This window comes from Anopheles cruzii, chromosome 3 (assembly GCF_943734635.1).
Source record: "Anopheles cruzii chromosome 3, idAnoCruzAS_RS32_06, whole genome shotgun sequence".
Lineage (NCBI taxonomy): Eukaryota > Metazoa > Arthropoda > Insecta > Diptera > Culicidae > Anopheles > Anopheles cruzii.
This window is the reverse complement of record NC_069145.1, coordinates 9,795,792-9,815,449: the sequence shown is the minus strand read 5'-3', so window position 1 is coordinate 9,815,449 and position 19,658 is coordinate 9,795,792. Positions and strand designations below refer to the sequence as shown.

Sequence of the window (19,658 nt, the reverse complement as noted above, 5' to 3'; positions counted from 1 at the left end):
TTTCCGGGCTTCCGGCCAAAAATTTAGTTTCCACTTGTTCGCTCGCAGACCACAGGCGAGATACGGAAATTTGCTTCATCACTATGTATCATCCCCGGTGCGGCCAGCGTTCGACTGAAAGTTGATTAAGGGTAATTGAAATTATGCTCCACCGTTCTTCGCCGCCGCGCAAAGTTCCGGAACTCGTTGATGATGGGCGCTCCCGACGCGGCTCACTGTAAGATATAACACCAAGCAAAAGCGCAGCGAGCGAGCTTGCTGTTCTACTTACAGCCAGCCGAGAAACGGGATGTTTGCACTTTTCACACACCTACACACACACGCTCCGTGATTTCGTGTCGTCCTCGATGAAGAAGAATCCTCGATGCGCGGAAACGGATGAGAATGAAATTTTTCACAGACACTCCCCTGGCACACTGACACTCACTTCACTTTCGGCTCCCCTTTTTGGGTGGTCCCAGCACACACACACACACAGAGAATGGCCCAGGCCGGTGAGGTGGGGCGCAATAAAGAAGAAGGGAAATCCTTCCATTTCCCCCGGTGTGGTTCGCTTTCCCTTTTCCGTCGGTCGGCAACTTAATGAAACCGGGATTTGAGTGCGGTGCTCCGGGCGACCAGGCGCCCAGGATCAACTTCCTTCGCAGCGATGCCGCTCGCAACCCGGATAATTTCTCGTACAACCACACACACATACACACACACGTGGACAGCATTTCCCCCGGAAGGGCAATAAAATGGTAGGCAAAAGTTTCACGACGTCCACGTCCGGGTTTCACGAAACTCGTTACAGGACACCGTCAGACCGGGTGGGAGAGAGAGAGCGAGTCGTCCGTCAGGACGTTCGCCGGTCATCAATCGGGGCCGAAATCCTTTCGCACCCCGCGTCTGGTGGTGGCGGTGGAACGAAAAAACTTTGTCACCACGGGACCTTTTCGGGTCTCGGGCATTGTGGTCATCGTGGCCGTCCTTGCGAAGGATACGGGACACCCCCGGGGTGCCCGATGCCCGACCAGAAGGACGCGCGTTGATGAGCTGCCGCTGCTCGGCGCTGGCCAGCCAACGAGAAGTTGTTTGTTGTGGACCCCGGTTCGCAGAGCTTTGTGTGGTGTTGGAAGAAATTGGAAAAGTTATGCCACACCATCGGGACAAAGCGTGGCCGAAAGCAGAAACAATAATAAACGGTGAGAAACGGTGTTTGGCGCGGAGAAGGAGCCCTGTTTTCGGTGCAGACCACCAGGTTCACCGAGCTCGGTGGAACTGGAAATCATAAAGCGCTCGGGGACGAATCATTAGACAGACGGTTAAGTTGGCTAATATTCAAAGCACTGTTCTGGGCGTGAGTGGTTTCTAACCCGTGTTTAACGAGCCAGTGGCACTACTAAAACCACCACAGACAGCGGGGCCGCCCCGAACAGAGACACAGAAGCGTCGTCCTAGTCGTCCATTAGATGAACATAAATCCGTCTAATAAATCAAACATCTCAGCCGGCCAGTAACTTGACCCGGTTTCCCGCGAAACAGATGGTGAGAACTGGTACGTAACACACACACACACCCGCTTCTCGCGGTCATTCACACTGACAGCTGTCACCTACGCTCGATGCCCCTCGACAAGCGACAATAGTTCGGGCGCCTCGTAGCGATCCCTTTATGTAAGTGCATGATTTATGATCGGCCGCCGTGCAACCGATGAACATGTCCTTCGCCGTGGCGGTTTCGGTCGGTTTCATCGTGTACGTGTCAATACTGCACACACACACACACACGCGCAGAGCATGGTGAGCACACCGAGAGAATGAGAACCCAGTTCCGGGATTCTTTTCACGAACTCCTGTCGGAAGGAAAGTTTACGACCACCGCACTTGTAAGAGCTTCGTAGGTAGGTTGGAAGGTTGCGTTGGCCTGCTCGAAGGACCTGCGTGTGTGTGTGACCCAGATCCGTGCCCGGTTGTACACGCAATTTGAATACGAAATTCCTCCGTCGAAGACCCTGGGCCGGCGTGGAGTCGTTCGAAGGTTTAAATTATGCATGGCCGAGGCGAGTTCCCCACACACACAAGTCCACAAAACCCCAAAACACGTACCGGCACATCCTTCGAAGGACACGGGGCTCCCCTGCTCCGGTTCGGCATTGATGGCAGGCGGCAAATTGGTCGCTTATCCGCCCGCTCGGAATCGAACTCTGCGAGAGCGGACGAGGCGGCGCCTTTTTTGATGGACACACCACCACCCGCCAGTGGGGAGGGGAGAAACCATTACGGGGCAACATTATGATCCAATAAATTGATTAAAGCTATCGAGCGGTGCGTATCACAGTCCGATGGCCGACGGTGAGCGGTGCGGGTTCGATGTTAACTCCGTTCAACTCCGTTTATGGGGCAAGGATTTCAAGTTCAAAATGAATCCACCCTTCACCCAAGTAGGCCGCGTTAATCAAATTCAAATCGAACGGCCACAATACGATGTTTCTACGTTACACATCGTAACCACGGCAACAACCTGTTACCGTGGGAATCGAAAGTTGATCAAGCAACGAAAGTTGCTACACAAGCCAGTGGCCAACACAATGTGCGTAACAACGCAAGTCAACGCAACCCTGCTCGTGTTGCAAACGCGCCATGACATGCATCACTTACGACGAATCGGTAACTCAGGGGCGCGTCGTTGTGATGGCAGCGGGAATCCCCCCATTCCTGGTCGACATGATTTAAAGCCCCATCGCCAGTGACCGGTGAACTGTAAGAAGTGTAATTCCTCACCGTGAGCATTGTTGGAAGCGTTCCATCGAAAGTTTCTTCGAAAACAACCAACAAAATGTCGTCGTTTCAGCAAATTTTAGCCCTCTCCAGGTTGTTGTTGTCGGGGATCGGATTGCTCCCGGAGCTCAGGTTGCTTCGCGGGAAAAAGTTTTAACACACCAGCCAGCTCCAGCTTGACTCTTGCCGGGCACAAAGTTTGTGGCATCGAGTCGCCGCCGCCCGGGACATCTTCATTTTCTCGAGCCACCGAGCTCCACCATTTAATTGGAACGGACGAAAGAAAGGATGACGCCCCGAACCTGGCCCCCGGACCATGGGAATGTATTGATCTCGTGTGTCTCGGCTATTGACGGGTAACAGCGGAAGCGGATGACCAGAGCGCGGGTTGATTAAACAGCGCCATCAGAAGCTGATCGATCCCCGGACCCGGACCGAGGCCGGGGCGGCGTAAATCCCAAACGTCCGATAATCTACTTGCGTGACGGGCAATGCGTGACGTTCAACAGGATCCCGGACCGGAAACGCCAACAACCCACCGATCCTGGTGGTGGTAGCCGTAGATTTGCGGAATTTCTTCCTTGCCCCGTCGGATGAGAGGCCGATTACGACCGGAAATTAACGAACCCGGAGTTGCGGCCGCGACCGCTGTCGGGCAGAATAAAAACGATAAATAAACAACAGCAACAATGCACGGGCCGGAAGAGGAGCACTGCGTGGAGGCCGTGTGGCGGCATGGTACCATTATCCGGCCGCGTTTTCCGTGGCCCGCCATCCCGCGCCATCAATTTGGTGATTTGGGAAAGTGAGTGAGGCAGCGAGAGATGAAAATCAAATAATTTCCCATGAAAATTGCACCCATTCCAAGGGTCCACAATCCGCGGGCCAGAGGCCGGGGCGCGGGTTGGCATTCGAAATTTTCCCTTCGCCCTCCACCCCCTCCCCCATCCGGCCCCCGGGGAAAATGGGAGAAAGAATGTGCGTGTCGGGAGATTTCGGGAGCCGGCGGAACAACAAAGCGACGGAAAACATCGACCGACGGACGGACTTTTCTTCTTTTTGATACTTTAGCCCGCGTGGCACGGAACGGGACGGGTGGCCCGGTGGTCGGGCGGATGAATTCCCCAGTGAAACATTTTCCTTTCCGGCCAGTGCGCCGCTGGCTTTTTGACAAGTCGGGGCCGCGGCGGAAAAAAAAACGAAAAGTTTCGCTTTCTATCCGAACGAACGAGGGTGACGTGCGAATAATGGACGAATGACATGTCCGTGCGGAGAATGCCTCGTTTGGGACGCATTTATGCTCATTTCGCCGAGGCCGCCGTAGAAACCGAAGACGGCCCCAAAATGCTTTATCGACTCCGGGGCTCGAGGTGGCCCCTTTTATCCTCCGCGAGAGCGAGGAAGATTTGAAAAAGGAAGAAAGTAAAAAATAAATGTTAACGTGAACGGCAAATACCGGAAAACGCCGGAGTGCGCGGGAACAACGGCCAAAGATGCGTATGGTGCCGCGGGCGGAAAACTTAAATCATACATTTTTGGCTTTGGCCCCCCAAAGGGAGGGAATTGTTTGGCGCTCTTTACTTTTCTGCTGCCTCTTCTGCCTGTTCGGTTGTTTTTCTTTTTCGGTCGGATTTCTTCAATGTTTACTGTTGGCACAGGGCAATGTTTTCACTCTCAATATTATGTTGCTCCAAAAATTCGAACAAACTGGCAGATACACTAAAAACGGGAGGGAAAAAATGCCCGTAAAGTTGTGAATAAAAACGGTGAGGATTAAAACGGTGGGTTTGTTAAAAGAAGTGGAAAGATACAAGAGGCTTATTTGCATTGAAACCGGCAAACACGCAGCAGAAAATCCGGGAAGTACATAAACGAACTCAACGCTTAAGCAAACAGGGAAGGAACTTAAACAAAACCTTGCCTCGTAAAGGTAACAAAACACAGATAATGGACGGTAAGAGCGAAGAAGCGAATGGAATGGCAAAAAAGAATGATACGAACGCCGGTGCTGCATAGAAAACCGCAAACAAACAAAATGGGCAACCAAACAGCGTAGCAAACAAAAAGGGAGCCTCGAAAGGTCCCGGTCCTTTCGACTTCCGGACATCGACTTCGATTAGTCGAATGACGGAAGATGAGTAACAGTAAAACAAGGCTACGTTGTGGTGTGTAAATTAGGGCGTAAAAATTAAACATTTTCCACACCAAAACCTAGCCTACGAATGACGTGACGCCTACTTGTTCCTACTTTTTGTTGAGATCGCAATTCATGATGTTTTAGGGCTAAAATTTGAGAATCACAGTTTTTTCAAAGAAATCAAATGTTTTTTGTTTGAATAAAATTTGATTTGAAAGTATGTGCCATCGCTAGCTATACATTTTTGCCATCTCTCTGGTAAATTGTGGATGCCACGACAAAACAATTCTTCGTCTTTTGAAGCAAACCAATTAGATATCCAATTTCAACTTCCTCGTAGGAAACGAAGTGCTGCTCAGCCAATACGTGTTCTATCGATGACAATGAATGATATTCGGAATGCAGTGCAGGGAGATAGCAGCTCCCATCCAAGTGAGTTGATAGTATCCTGAACCAGTTTTGCTTTTTGGGGCTCCTGGTGCTTGAGTCCACGGAACACCAGGCGCCTCCATTTGTATAAGAAAAACGGCTTTATGGTCATTTTTCGATCAATGCATGGTTCAAATTGATCATTTGTTGTCAGTAGCGATCTGAATTAACGGTTTCACCAGGTTTTAGGAGCTTGTGTTACACCACACCTTTCTGGTGCCATCAGCAAGTCTTTTTTTGGAGTCCTCCGACGCTCTATGTTTGTTAAGCCAAAATCGCCATTTTTTAAATCAACTCATTTACCTGATGTCAAAACAAGGTAATGTTGCCAAATCAGTAAAACTAGGTGGTCCAAAGTGACAGGTAGAGCCATCTGTTCAACATTCTGAATCGTAAGTTTTAGACCTATTTGGGGCACTGCTCTGTGGATCGACACTATCGAGAGAAAGCAGTACAGAGATCGGTGTAAAGGAGTGAGGTCGCTGACGAGGAGCGTGACGGTCTAGGTACCTTGAGCAACGAAACGTCACCGATGGGCAACTGTCACTTCCTAACCCATGAGTATAAATAAATCTCCCCCTTCCATCGTGAGACCTCGCACTGCATGACTACACGTGCTTTATTCCTCCACGATTGTGTGTGAAGCTCTTCAACTGCTCCGTTTCGGCTTCAGGCGAGTGAGAGACAGAGCAAAAATATGATGTGATTTTTATTTCAAAACATTTCCCTCCAACGGGGCGCCAACCGGGGATCCAGCCAGCCAGGCGGACCCAGTTAGTCCGTGTGTCTCCGCCGTTTGCTTCGGTTCTATTTTATGCTTTATCGCGTGTGGTTATGGTTGCAAATTTATGCCCGTCTTTTACCATCCCTCCCCACTATTTTTGAGGCCAATTACACCCAGGGTGGCACCCTGAGAGAGAGAGAGAGCAAGAGTTGGCAAAAAGACAATCGGCGAATGATGGCCAGGCTCGATGGCTCGCCGCGCCGCGCTGGCAACAGTTCCACACACAAACAAACAAATTATTGACGCAAGATTGGTTCCCCGTGGTCGGTGGCCTAGGGAGGGTCTGGGACTGGGACACAGCAGCGTAGCCTTCGACGCCTGCAACACGTTCCCTGTCGCGCTCGCGCGCGCGGCACGAAATAAATGGCCATGTAGCGCCGCGCCGGCATAAATATTCACATTCACATGCTAATGCGCGCTATGCTGGCGCGCTCGCGTTAGCGGGTGCTTTTCCGAGTGGCAAACTGTTGGCAACAGTGATAATATGTTTTCTTTTTCACCCGCCCCTCCCCCCCGTTCTGCTCGCGCCGTCTGGCCGCGGGCGCAATTGGCATGGGTAGAGACGCCCGTGCCTGTATGTATTGGGTGAACCAAATGTGAAATGTGTTCCCGTCGCTTCCGTGGCTCCCGTCGGGTTATAATTTTATTTTCGTAACCCACAAAGGGCAGGAGGGTGGCTCAGTGCGCGAACCCCGAATGAGAAGCCCTCGCGGCAAAGGATGACACAATTTTTGCCACAATTCCCGGGGCCCCCATTCGGGTCGCCAAAGTGTTTTCCCAATAAATCAACAACTGTCGTCGAACAATCATCCGTCGCGTGGTGTGTGTGGATGTGGATGAGAGGAGCATAAAACAGGAACCAGCGGGTCCTTACGTGACGACGACGACGACGACGGCGACGACGACAGCTGGCATTTTACAAGACGCAATTGAATTACGCGACGCACCCGGGGGTCTGGGGCCTTGCTGTGTGTGTGTGTGCGTGTGGCATGCAAAATGAGTGATAAGTTCAAGTCACAGGCCGTTCAACATTCCACATCTTTATGTTTGCGGTGCGTGGTTAGAGAACCGTCTCCGTGGAGATGGATGAAAGTTAAGGCCGAGTGGACGTAAAAAGTCAAACACGAAAAAGATAAAATTGCGTTTGCCTCCCGAGCGATTAGAATTAATTATGGGGCGTATTACACACTCTTATCACTCATCCATCGTCGGCGAGTTTGAGTGGGATTGTTGGAAAGTATCATCACGGGGCAAACACACATTAACAATCAGGCTAATCGGTAATGTATTCCCCCCGGCGGAGGGTGGCTACGGCGGGTCACTAATGGAAGGTCGAGACCCGAAAGGGACCAGGCGTCTCCACCGGTTGCAGAAGTATATAGTTTTTGGGGTGAGCTCAATTTGCATTTTGTTTGTCAGTTTTCAGGCATCCCGTCGTTGATTTGCTGTTTTTCGGTTCACCATCATCATCATCATCGCAATACGCGTTACTGAACGGACTGAAATTGAAAGCTCTCACCAAACTTTACCAACATTATGGGCCATTCCGAGAGCACCCAGGCATCGTCTCCTCATCGTTGTGGGTTCTCTAAGCCGTCGAAGACACACACGTGTGGTACTAACCTACGGAGAGAGAGCGAAAAAAACGAATATCGAACGTTAGGCCAATCTAATCAGTTTAATGGGTCCCGCCGCGAGCGCGCTCGCACGTGGGTGATGTAATGCGCACACAGGAACACAGGTTGAGGTGATTTCATTCAGAGCGATAATCATTATGCTGGGAGCCAGCCAGCCAGCAACAGAAACATATGGTATTGGAGAACAATAAAATCCATCGAACGAGTGTCCACGGCCGCTCCCTCTCAATCCGGGTGGCGCATTAGTCAATGTGGCGTGCGTAGCTCTCCCCTAAGGTTGCCTCCATTGCGCCGATTGCATTTACATACCCCCCGCTGGCCGACAGCGACACACGGCACCAGAGATCGAACGTGTAGCACCCGAAAGCCGAAAGAAAGCGGCGGCGAAATGCGGCGTGCCTCGTGCGCCTGCAAAGTATGCAATCTTTTGCCATTACAAAGATAAAGTTAATGCCATTATCATCGCTTTACGCTTTCTGCGAGCGCGTGGAACCCCGAGGTGGATAAAAGTTAGCGAAAACAAACGGAAAACGCAGAGGGTACTTTCGCCGTATGGCACGAGGCGCACGAACACACACGCTCTCATGGCACCTAGTTTCATCATCCTCACCATCGCAATCATTACCATCGTCATCATCGTCGGCGGGCCGGCGGAGTCCCAGCAGCTGGCCCGCGTAGCACAGAGGGTTCGAGATAAAATCTGACTCACACGACTGAAAGAGCCCCATTTTCGGGGTCGCGCGTGTGTGTGTTTCGTCGTTTGCATACGCGTGTGTGCGTGTGCTCGGAGGAGGGACAGTCACGGTGCCCCACGCGCCCCATGTGTGGGTGTCGGAACGAGATAGCGGAACGGCCACGGTGAACGTGCGTGATCTCGATATAATAAATGAAATCGAGTTAAAATTGCATACCAACAGGCGCCAGTCGACGCGCCAAACACGCCGACGACGGCCGCCGCTGCTGCTGCCATTGGCATGCAGAGCATGACAATGGGGAAAATGGTAGCGCGCGTGGCGACCGCAGGCGCCAGGCGACTCCGACCCTGGCGAAAGAATAACACAACGCGACGGACGAACGGCAACAAAAACGGAGAGGCGGAGTTGGAACGGGCGCTGGAAACCATTAAAGGGGATCCCGAACGATAGTGATGATTATGGGCCGTCGCCGTCGGGAAGCAGAGAAAAAAGAAGACGCACGCACGCGTCGCGGCCCATGTGTGTGGCCAGGCCGTAGCAGTAAGTTAGCGTAACGGAAAGGGTCGGGTCGGTCGGCATAAAATGGGATGTCCTCTTGCGATTATCTCCGTCGCCATCGTCGTCGTCGCCTGCACGGTATGCAACAAGCTAGTTGAGAGGTCAGCTGTTTGATAATACGCCGTAGCGGAAAAGAGCGAACCGCCGCGGAGACGGCGAGCGAGAGAGTGTGTTTGTAAGTCAATTTTCATGATCTTATCACGGTGACGGTGATGTTATCTGACCGGAACGTAGCAGCAACAGCAATGCGGCACCAGGCGTGGCGTGGTGGTGTGGTTTGGACGCGGCGGCGGAGTCAGTTATATTTAATAGTTTCTCATGGCGCCAGCAATCTCTGTAGCTCCTGCTGCTGCTGCTGCTGCTGATGGGGTAGCTCGCCGCAGCCCAGACGAGGCCCAAGGGAGCATTTGGTTCGTTAGTTCGTCGGTTGTAAATTTGGTTCGACGACGACGACGATCCCCCAGTCACGAAAACAATTAGCCTTCACCGACGACCGACGACCGAGTGACCCACCCGTGGAAGGGCGACCGGCCCGGACAGACGATGGCACGTGCGCCAGTCCCTTTAGGATAATCGCCGGGCAAACACTTGACACGCGTCGCCGGGTGGCTGGCATTGATTGATGGAGACGCCTGGTTGTGTATTAATTGGATTTTAATCATGCATCCGCAGGCCGTTTTGTAGCGGAAACGCTGACGCCATCTTCACTCGACAGCGGTTTGTAGGTATGGGTTGTCGTATGGAAGTGTGCGCCACCAGGCGCCTCCATCGACGCCCCGATGGAGGCGCTTGGTGCCCCGTAATTACATGCACGTTGGTCTTTTATTTTAAATACACTCACGCACAGCACACACACCTGTTGTTCGGTGGTGGGCATGCAATTGATCAATTTGTAGCTTACGCAGTGACCACCGACCTGCAAGTGGGCCCGGTGTGTTTGCCGGAAATTTCCATAATTAGCCGACCTGTTCCGGGCTCCGTGGTCTCCGTTTGTTTTGGGTGAAAAATGTACCGCCACCGTGGGTTGGCGTGACGAAATGATGTGTCTAGCCGCCGGTCCGCGGTGGTCCCATGCCGTTCTGGCGGGTCCGGAAAATCTCAGCCTCAGCCCGCCGACCGGCCGGTCGAAAGCCTTCGCAAGCCGCAAGACTAACGAGGGATTTGATCGACCCGGCACGGGCTTAACGCACGGTAGGCCGCAGACCGACGACGCTACCCCGGTCGGGGCGGGTCGGTTGACGGTAATTGATGGTGAAAGTTTGAACTAATTAGCGCCCCGGACCGATGACAGACCCTGGCACGAGACACGGCCTGCTGCTACGGGGTGCGTGAATGATGCCGTGTGAAAGTTTTCCGTTTGACAGCGCGCGGCCGCCAAGAGACACAACCACCGCGCGCACCAGCGGTGGTTCGGTGCGTGTTGCGCAACGCGACAAGGATTAAGCTCCGAAGGGACGGAGATAGTTTCGCGGAGACCCATTTTTCCGTACGTTCCCGAGCGGCTTACCGGTTTTGGTGTTACGAAAACGCTTTTGAACCTCACTCAGAAGCCGTCACCCGAACCGCTTTGTGGCGGAGGGGGGGGGGGACGATTAGTGGGGGGCTCGGGACCCCAACTAAACACATTGGGGGGTACGGATTACGAAACTAACCTCAACGCGACCGAGTTGTTGCCGGGACGTGACACGAATTTCGGGGCAAGTGGTCCCCTTTTCCGCTGGCAGAGGGTTGTTATGATGGCCACACGATGGGGCGCGGCCAAGTTTCAATCCTAATGGGTTTCCGAAAACTTTGCACCGGAAGTGCGGAACTGGTTTATTAGAAAATAAAGCAGGAAGTCGGCCGCGCAGCATAGAACGCATAAATGACAACCAAGGCGCACTGTTTCGATGGCGAACGTTAACTTCTCCGAGACGCCCCATTTTAAAGTTCCGACAAATCGCACAGTGGTAAAGTTGCCTTCTCGGGGGAGCCCTTAAAAAGGAACAGATTCCAAGAAAAAAGAAACCCACAAAAGAACGATTACCACTTTCCGCCGTCACCGCAGGATTATTAAATTTTCAGCAGCAACCCCATTCCCGCAAGCCGGTCGTGTTGGTGACATCGATCCGGCTTCGGAATTGATTTGCATAGCCACCCGCGTATACCGTCGTGCCGAGCGTTGTTTCGATTGGTCCCGGGAATGCCGGGGGACACTTTCCCAGAGTGGAAAGCGACTGCATTCGGATGCAAAAACTTTGGCTCCACGGAAAACCCGCCCGGAGGGCCGCGGGAACGTAAGCAGCCGTCGGGCAACACGGGCCGGATCCGGATTTGAGAACCTCAGATTGCAGGGCCGTGTCGGATTGTCGAACACCGGCCAGGCGTGCCGGGGCACGTGTGCTGCTGACGTATTGACAAGTTCTGTTTGTGGCCGCTTTCGGTCGTGCGTTCCGTGGGTGTGACTTGGCGTGATGGTGATTAACATCCATTATTCATAATGGCCACCGCCGTATTTGGTGGGCGTCTTATTTAAACTTCAACGTGTGTGTAGTTTTGATGGAGCGCCGTGTCACGGATGTCTGCCTTCGATCGATCACTCCACCGCGCCACGGTGTTCGCGAGAAGGTGTCGACTAAGACGCCGGCGATGATCATTTTCCATCCATCATCCGCGCGCATCGAGTGGAGGAATTCCGTTACATTCCGCTCACCCGCAGCGGGGCCGCTCACCCGCAGCGGGCCCCTCCCCCCTAATCTCTGACGACACAATCTCTGGACAAAGTTTTCCACAATCGGAAACTCCCAGATGCCCCCCCCTTCCCCCCGTTCCCAGTGGCACGATTTATCAGTTGCTCGTCCGGGGGCCGATTATGAGCGACGAAAGTTTGTGCGCCGAACCCGGAGCGATCAGATTTGATTGACTTAATTAGAGTCCGTAGCCGAAAAGCTAACATCCGAAGCCATTCGAGGGGCGAAAGTTTAATGGTGGCACCACTGGCTAATGATGTGGTGGTGGGGCCTGGGAGTCGATTGGTCGACGTCGACGATTAGGGGCGACGGCGGCGCGCCTAAATCAGAGCACAAAATCAAACACAAGCTCTCAACTCCCTGCAGCGGCCATTTTGATTGAGAAGAATTATTTCAATCAACTGGGGCCGCCGGGACGGAGGGGACGGCGACAACGACGACGACGGCGGATGACAGAAATTAATGGTGCAGGAAGGCAAAGATTGCCTAATGTTTCCAACATTCAATCATTAGGCAAGTGATTGGAAATTGGCTTTTTGTTGTTTGAGTTCCGTGCTCAAGCAGACAAATTGAAAAGAATCCGAGCTGTAGGAATCAAAGCTGTTCAGATTAATAACCCGAACCACCGAGAGCCGGATGAAAGGAATACTTTAATTTGAGACTTTTTAGTACACGAAATGTGTACACAATCGAACTATGCAAAGAGTATATAAGGACTCTTCGCCTTCAATTAGTACAGTAAAAAGATGGGTTGCTAAAGTTGCATGATGCTTAGCTTTAGACTTATATTATGTCGATAGAACTAAATACTATATATAGATTTATAGTATATAGATTTAATAAATACGGCTGAGTCCGTTCTTAAGGAGTTAAAAAACAAAAAAGATGGGTTGCTGAATTTAAACAAAACCCTTGAAGACGATCTACACATCGCTGGAAATCGTACAAAAAATACAGAATATCGTGTTGCAAAATCGTCGAGTGACTGAAAGAGATTTAGTAGACGCCCTAGGCATCTCATTGGACAGGGCAGGGCACCTAAACAAATCGTCCTTGGAAAGCTTTTTTAATCAAATAATGAGGTCATAACAACTGTGGCAACGTATTTTGCAGCCCTTCCAGATTCTCACGTCAGGGATGGAATTCATACATTAGAATCTCGTTGATGTTCAGGGAAAACCCATAAAATTGTGTTTTTCTTATCAAACCGCAAAACTTATAGAATAACCCGGTACAATGTAAAGCGGGTCCAGTTTGAAGAGCGCATGAATTAGAAAATGATTAGGCCATATCTTCATAATAAAAAAAAACTGTCTGAAGTCACGCTTTGTGTTTGCCTAGACCAGCGTGCTAAAGTCTCTTGAACACTGTCAAATATTTGCATTAACTCTGCCAACGACAATTAGTCGCATTGAACCCAGTCTCGACTCGAACTTTTTGTGCCTTTTTTAAGAATTAAGAAAAACCCCAGACAGTCGTGCAAAACCTAGACTGTAATAAAACAATAAGCGACCTAATTGGTAGCAACTGCGGCTCGTTTGCCTCGTGCTTCGTTAAATTGGACAATTAGCTATTTTTCAACAATGAGAAAAGTTCTTGCGCCACACCAGTTCGATAGCCTATCGGCGGCAACCAAGGTAGCATCAATAGAATTGGTCTGCTAGAATTTGAGAGTCCTTCGCAATCTTCTCATTTGCTTAGAATAAAAGAACGAATCACCACGAAGTCAGTCAAAACACGATTTGCTATTATCGACTGGATTGTCGGCAATTAGTGGCAGTAGCTTCGGCACCATCAAGCACCATGACCAACCGATGCTTCACCCAACTCATGTAAAGCGCTTAGTTAGCATGACAAACTGGCGGGCTTCCCCACAGGCAGAACCGATCGATCGATTGTTCTCCGATTGCGAGAGTTCTGCCTCGTCGCCGGAATCACTTCCGGCTTCCGGCCGGGCTCTGCCTCGTGATTTTTAATGGCAATTAAAAATGTATGCAAATCAAGCCGTTTAATCGTCCATCTAACCATAACCGAGGTGGTGGTCCCGGTCACCCCGGCCTGACGATGCCACGAGGCCGGCCGCCGTGGCGCGGAATTTGTGTTTGTGTTTTATGCCCGCCGAACGTGGTCGTGGTCGCTTTTCAAATGTAAATTAAGTTGTTCGAGCAAGTCGTTAGGGCAAATTTCCCAAGCGAACACTTTCACGCGGTTCCAGCACAGCAAACATCAACAGGAACCGCAACAGCGGTTCGCGTGCGAGTCGCGCGGCGTGTCTTAGTTTTATGCGTCTCGTCGTCGGCATTTTTCTTGTCGGACGCCTCAAAGCCCCTTTCGAGCTGCCGCCGGAAGGATGCGTGACCGAAGCCCGTTGTGCCCTCGGTGTGAGATGGTTGCCCGTAATGGACGATCGATATCTTTCGCCCGTAACGAGCGTCGGTCACACGAAGCCAGGAGCCCCGTTCGATTAGCGCTCGGCCCCGGATCGACGTGGCCAAACGATCGATTAGCGACCGAAGCGACCGAAAGTGAGGTTAGCTCCTTCGACGAGCACGAACGGACGCGTGCGCGCGCGCCCGAGTTATTTAATTTCATTTTAATCTCGCCCATTCGGTGGCATCGAATTTTGAGCTCCTCGTTTGACTCGGATAACAACAAAATGGCGGTGGCGGCGAACGGAAACGAAGACATCGTCCGTTCCCCCGGTGGGGGGACCGACACAAAACAAGTGATTAATTAGAAGTGGCAGGAAGCGAAAAGTGGAAATCGTCCCCCTTCGTAATGGCCCGCGTTGCGAAAGGTTTCGGGTCTTTGGCCTTTCTGGCGGCGATCCGATCATCCGTCGCCACGCTCGCCCGACCGCCCGTCCTCCCGGTTGTTGGCTTCATTTCCGCTGCGTGACAAACACGCGGCGGTGCCGGGCGTTGCTACTCCATTTAATTGGACTCATCATTTGCGTTTAGCGGCACGCGGCAGCAGCAACAGCGCCCCGGGCTCGAATGGCGGATTCTTTTCACCCGGCGGAACCGGGGCCATCTTACAGAAGACACAGCAACCGGACCGGGGCTGGAATGGAATTTAATTTGATCGAACACAACTCCATTCCGTTTCGTTCCGTTTGTGAGTCGACGACTCCAAACAGGACACACTCTCTGTCTCAGGGCCACCCATTGGAAGCATGCCAAGGCGCGCGCTGAGTTGAATTGCGATGAGCGGCGAGGCGAGTGCCTGCGAATGCCCTCGAAGGAAGCCCCATCGTCCCCGGGTTGACGGGAACATTACAATTATGCGCGGTGACGTAAAGTGACCGGATGGTTCGGGTTAATGATAAAATATGTTAATTCCATCGTAATACCTGCCAGCGCCAGCCAGGATGGCTTCGGGCGCTGAAAAGCTGACACCAAACCGTCACACGTCGGACGTCAAGTATTTGAAGAAGTTGTGGGCCAAAGAGCAGGCCACTTTCTTTTGCCCGCCAGCTCTTGCCAGAAAGGTCAACATTCTCGACTATTTACGCCTGTGAGATGGAAAACGGAAAGAAAACCGGAAAGACCTACGCAATGGAGTTGCGCGTTGAATATTTAATCACGAACGCCTGACAGTTTCGGCCGCCGTCGTATTGGTTCCAGAGCTTTAAGACAGGATCAGATAAGTTAATGCACTGAGGGTACTTCGCACAGAAGCTTAAGCTTGAGTCCACTACCACTACTCCATCCAGCGGACAGCGGAGAATCTCCACTCTAAATTGGTTACAAGACAATAGAGCAGAGGGTGGACACGTTTTTCCGGTTCCAATTCACTGTGGCAAGCAACCACGCCAACTCACGGTCCCGGGATCTGATTTGGACAGATCTAATTTCGGGAATCGGATTTCAGATTAAAACTGCCCGTCTTCGGTCCATTCGCCTTCTCGTGGTGCCTTTTTGCGGTGACTGGTTCCGTGTTCCAATCTTTCCAACCGTCGGCTTCAATTTGCAATCATTACTTATTACTGTCCCCGGCCCTGCTCTGTCCTTGGACCAAATCTAGACTCGGACCAATCGAAAAGCGTGTGTGTGTGTGTGTGTGTCCGAGAGAAACGAAAAACCATTTCGTAGAAACTGCGCCGGAATCCACGGCTGGAGACTGGCGATGAAGATATCAATAATGGCGGGGCGATCCTCGTGGGACTTCCTGTCATTTCGCTAGGTCGACCGAGCCGAACTGACCGAGAGCGACGGAGACGAGAGAGAGTTCCCTGCACGAAAAGCGCCTCAAGCTAGCTAGCATCAAAAATTTACAATCTCCAGAAAAAGACACTACACCACATATGACTTGGTGTCACCGAGAAACCGAAGAAGTCTTACGGCGAAAACTTCTCCAACCGGACACACGGCCGAAGTAGTGAGCGAAAGAATGCGAAACTTTGCGACTTGCGGGCCCAGGACCGGAGGGATGGTGTGTTTGCTCTCTCACCCGCCCGCCCGGGCACATGTCCATCTCCGTGTCCGGCTTACACGGTCCGATCCGGTCAGTGGCCAGCGGGTCGGAAAGTATTCATCAATTTCAGCATTCCTCGCACGCGGGCTGCTGGCATATTTGGTCAACCGCCGCACTCCGGCTCCGTGTACGTCCAGTCCTTCAAGGATGTGTCCCAGCAACAACACGGAACGGGCCGAGTTCAAGGCCTTGCGAGCGATGTGGTAGCTTTGCCGGTCACTTGTCACCCGACCTGGAGGCGACTCGGAATTGTTTCGGTCTCCGTAAAAACCTTCAACTACTTGACATCTCATCCGGCCTGTTTGCCATCGCCGGCGGACTCGTCGTCGTCGTCTTGGGAAACTCCCGGCCACTCGGTCCAGGGCACAAAATAGAAACATCATTTCCCGAAGGACACCACCGAAAAAGCCAGGCCGACTGACCGACCGGCCCCGGGACGGTCCGGAGTCGGTGGACGCCCACTGGGCCACTCCAGTGTCCAGTGTCCACTGTGTTTGTGGAACGTGTTTTGCAAGTTTGAGCAGATGAAGCGAACAAACGACCGAGTGCGTGTGTGTGTGTTGGTTAGATTATGCATGTGTTTGTTTAGAAAGTTAGGTCCCCGACGAGGGAAGCAACAGCGGGACCAACAACAACAACAGTGACCGAAAGGGAACTACGTCCCAGATACAGGATGGACAACAAGCTAGGGGGGGAGCTTCACAATGCTTCAGCTTCATGCCGGTATGCAAACGAGCTGTCATGGCCGTCTGCCATCGGCAAACAGCGAACCGAAAAAAGAGTCCAGCGCCTGTGTGCTGTCCTGGTGGCGATGCAACGATCGACCATTACTGTCCGCTATTAGCTGTCGATGAAATTGACAAGCACACTAGCGCAGCCCTAGCCCGTCCTGGTGGTGGTCAGCTCCCTTTCTATCGCTGCGCTGCTGTTGCTAAGTGAAACTTTCGGAAGTGCAAATTTTGGGCAGCTTCCGGGATGGGCGAAACCGACACAAACAAAAAACGAACGAACGAACGAACGTGCCCGCCTGACGTTCGCCTGTCAACCGTCAACCGATGTTATTGATATTGAAGGTGACACAAGCGAGCGTTCGCCGCCGCCGCCTGCTTTTCGGACGCTGTCAAAAGTTTTCTCGTTTGTTTTTGTTGTTGCTGCTTTGTTTCGCTTTGTGACACGTCAGCTTCGCGCCAGTGCATTGTAGTGGTTCGGAGTGGTTCCACTCCGTTTCTGGTCGGCCGTTTGCCGGGGACTGACTTTTCGGCCGGTGGCGGCGCTCGTGGCTCACACTAAAATATGCACATTTCCTTTTTTTTTCTTGCTTTACTCTTTCCGTCATCGATTCTCGTCTAATTGTCCTCATCCTTTTTGGCGGAGGAATATGTTTTCCTTTCCACGCGGAGAAGCGATCGGAATGAAACAAGCAAACGCTTTTCAATTTATGGCCCCGCAGCAGCCCTGTACAGCAGCGCTTGTCATCGGCCAACTGAAGCCGGCCGGATTTGCCGGATCGCTTTCCCGCGCCGACGATTGGCCTCGTTTTCGTCGCGCGGGATAGGCTCACGAATCGATATTGCGTCGCGTTACAGGCCTGCAGTCCCTCCTCCCCCCGCACGGAATGCTCGCGTCGTCGCGATTTGCATTTTGCATTTTTGATGACGCGTTGCAAATGGTGACGCGGCACAGCCGGCGGACGGATGTCGACGATACGGTCGTCGCGTACGGTCGTCGGAAATCGAAAAAGCCGCCCTGGTCCGGCCCCGGCCGGGTGTCAGGTTGATCGATTGGCTAGCGGGTTGGCGGCGGCGGCGGTGGCGGCGGCGTGCATGTAGTTTATGATTTCAACCGAAACGTCGAGGTTAATCCACCGTCGATCTGAAGAGAAACTCATTAAAAGCCGGTCGGTCGGTCCCTGCGCCGATCCGGTGGTTTCACCGTTTAACTTTCCCCCCGGCCCGGGTGTGGTGGTCCGGAAATCGCCGGGAAAACACAGGGTTCCGTCCCGGTTTTCCGTCGGCACATAATTAATGATGCGCACGATTGGGCTGATTTGTGGTTTGGATGAATGATTTGCCATTTGCCATTTTAATCGATCCGATCCGAGCGCCCGAGCCGGATGGCGTGGCGGCGGCCACAGCCCGCCAGCCGCCAGGCTAGTAATACGTGTTTATTTTTTGGCCGCGGCTGCGGTGAGACCTCGCAATTCTTCTGGGTCGCACGAACTAGAACAACGTTGTGGCCTCTCAGCAATGCACGCTAATTGTTATGCTTCAGAAATTCAGACATGTGAAGTGAACATCGATTCGGAACCAACGGTTTTCCCCCCGAAAAATGAACCTGGATGACGCGGTTTAATTGGCGTGAATTGACACGCCAGGAACCTACCTGAACAAGCTTGCGGTGGCAGTGGGAAGATGAGCGTGGTGGAGCTTTTCCGGCGGGCCACAGCGCAACCCAATGACTGTGGCTTAAAGCTTCGTAGCTGCTGCATAAAGTCCGAGCACTCCATCAGGGCAACGTCTGCGAAGTGCAGATCGCACAGGATTTGATTCTGGAACGACAACGGATGGACGGACGGTGCTCGTCGTGATTCATGTGGTCTGGAGCCAGAAGGGAAAGAAAACGCTGGAGCTCACCTTGAACCGTCTTGCGCGCTTCTGATTGGGACCAGTGAGGTTGAGACCACATGAGTTGCACCTCAAACATTCCTCGTGGTAGTGATTGTTCTCATACAGCGGCGAAGGCTCTGTTTGGGGTGAAACGGAAGAGAAGCTGGAGTTAGAAATCGGAACGACTGTGACGACATCTCCTGCTGAGAGTGCTGCGAGCGATGAATCGATGGCCAGGTCTTGGCCATCGATTTGCTTTCTTAGCGAATCGCCACCGAAGATTGATTTTAGACATGAAAGCGTAATATTCCAATTTCTCGTCCTATTAAAGATGATTGAAGAATGGCTCAGCACAGAGTGTGTCACCAACTGTCACACAAACAATTGGCCACCCTGATGTGCAATTCCCGGTCACACACACACACACACACTTACACTGTACAGCTGATTGGGGGTCGGGCTACTTTTCTCTGGGCCAGTTTTGCCGCTCATTTGCCTGCTGCTACCCGGGGCCGGGAACTTGAGAGGGTCCACTCCACTCCAAAACGGAAACGATGTAAAACGGGTGAACGGAAAACCCCTCGACCTCGACAACGCTGTCGATGGGGGCCGACGCAAACCCCCGGGATCCTGGGCGAATGAGCGAGTCCCATCGAGTTGTTCGAACACTCGACCATTTTTTTTCTCGGACAAGAATTTGCTCGAAATGCGGGGGGGCGCGCGCAAATTGCGACCAAAAAAACAAGCACGAGAAAGACGAAAAGGAAAATTCCATATCCCATTGACCCAGAAGCAAAACGGGAGCGCCCGGATTGGAACATCATCATCACCACCAGCGCCACCGCACG

The 19,658-nt window shown here is 52.3% G+C and overlaps 1 protein-coding gene across 1 annotated transcript in view; it reads right to left on the bottom strand.

Annotated features, from left to right (window-relative positions):
• The window catches only part of LOC128271812 (uncharacterized), an 89,763-nt gene that overhangs the window by 25,421 nt on the left and 44,684 nt on the right, over positions 1-19,658 (bottom strand). The window contains exons 11-12 of the mRNA XM_053009465.1: positions 18,838-18,947; positions 18,587-18,752 (exon numbers count right to left, since the gene is read on the bottom strand). Of these exons, the coding sequence (XP_052865425.1) occupies positions 18,587-18,752; positions 18,838-18,947 (276 nt within the window). The remainder of the gene's footprint in view (positions 1-18,586; positions 18,753-18,837; positions 18,948-19,658) is intronic.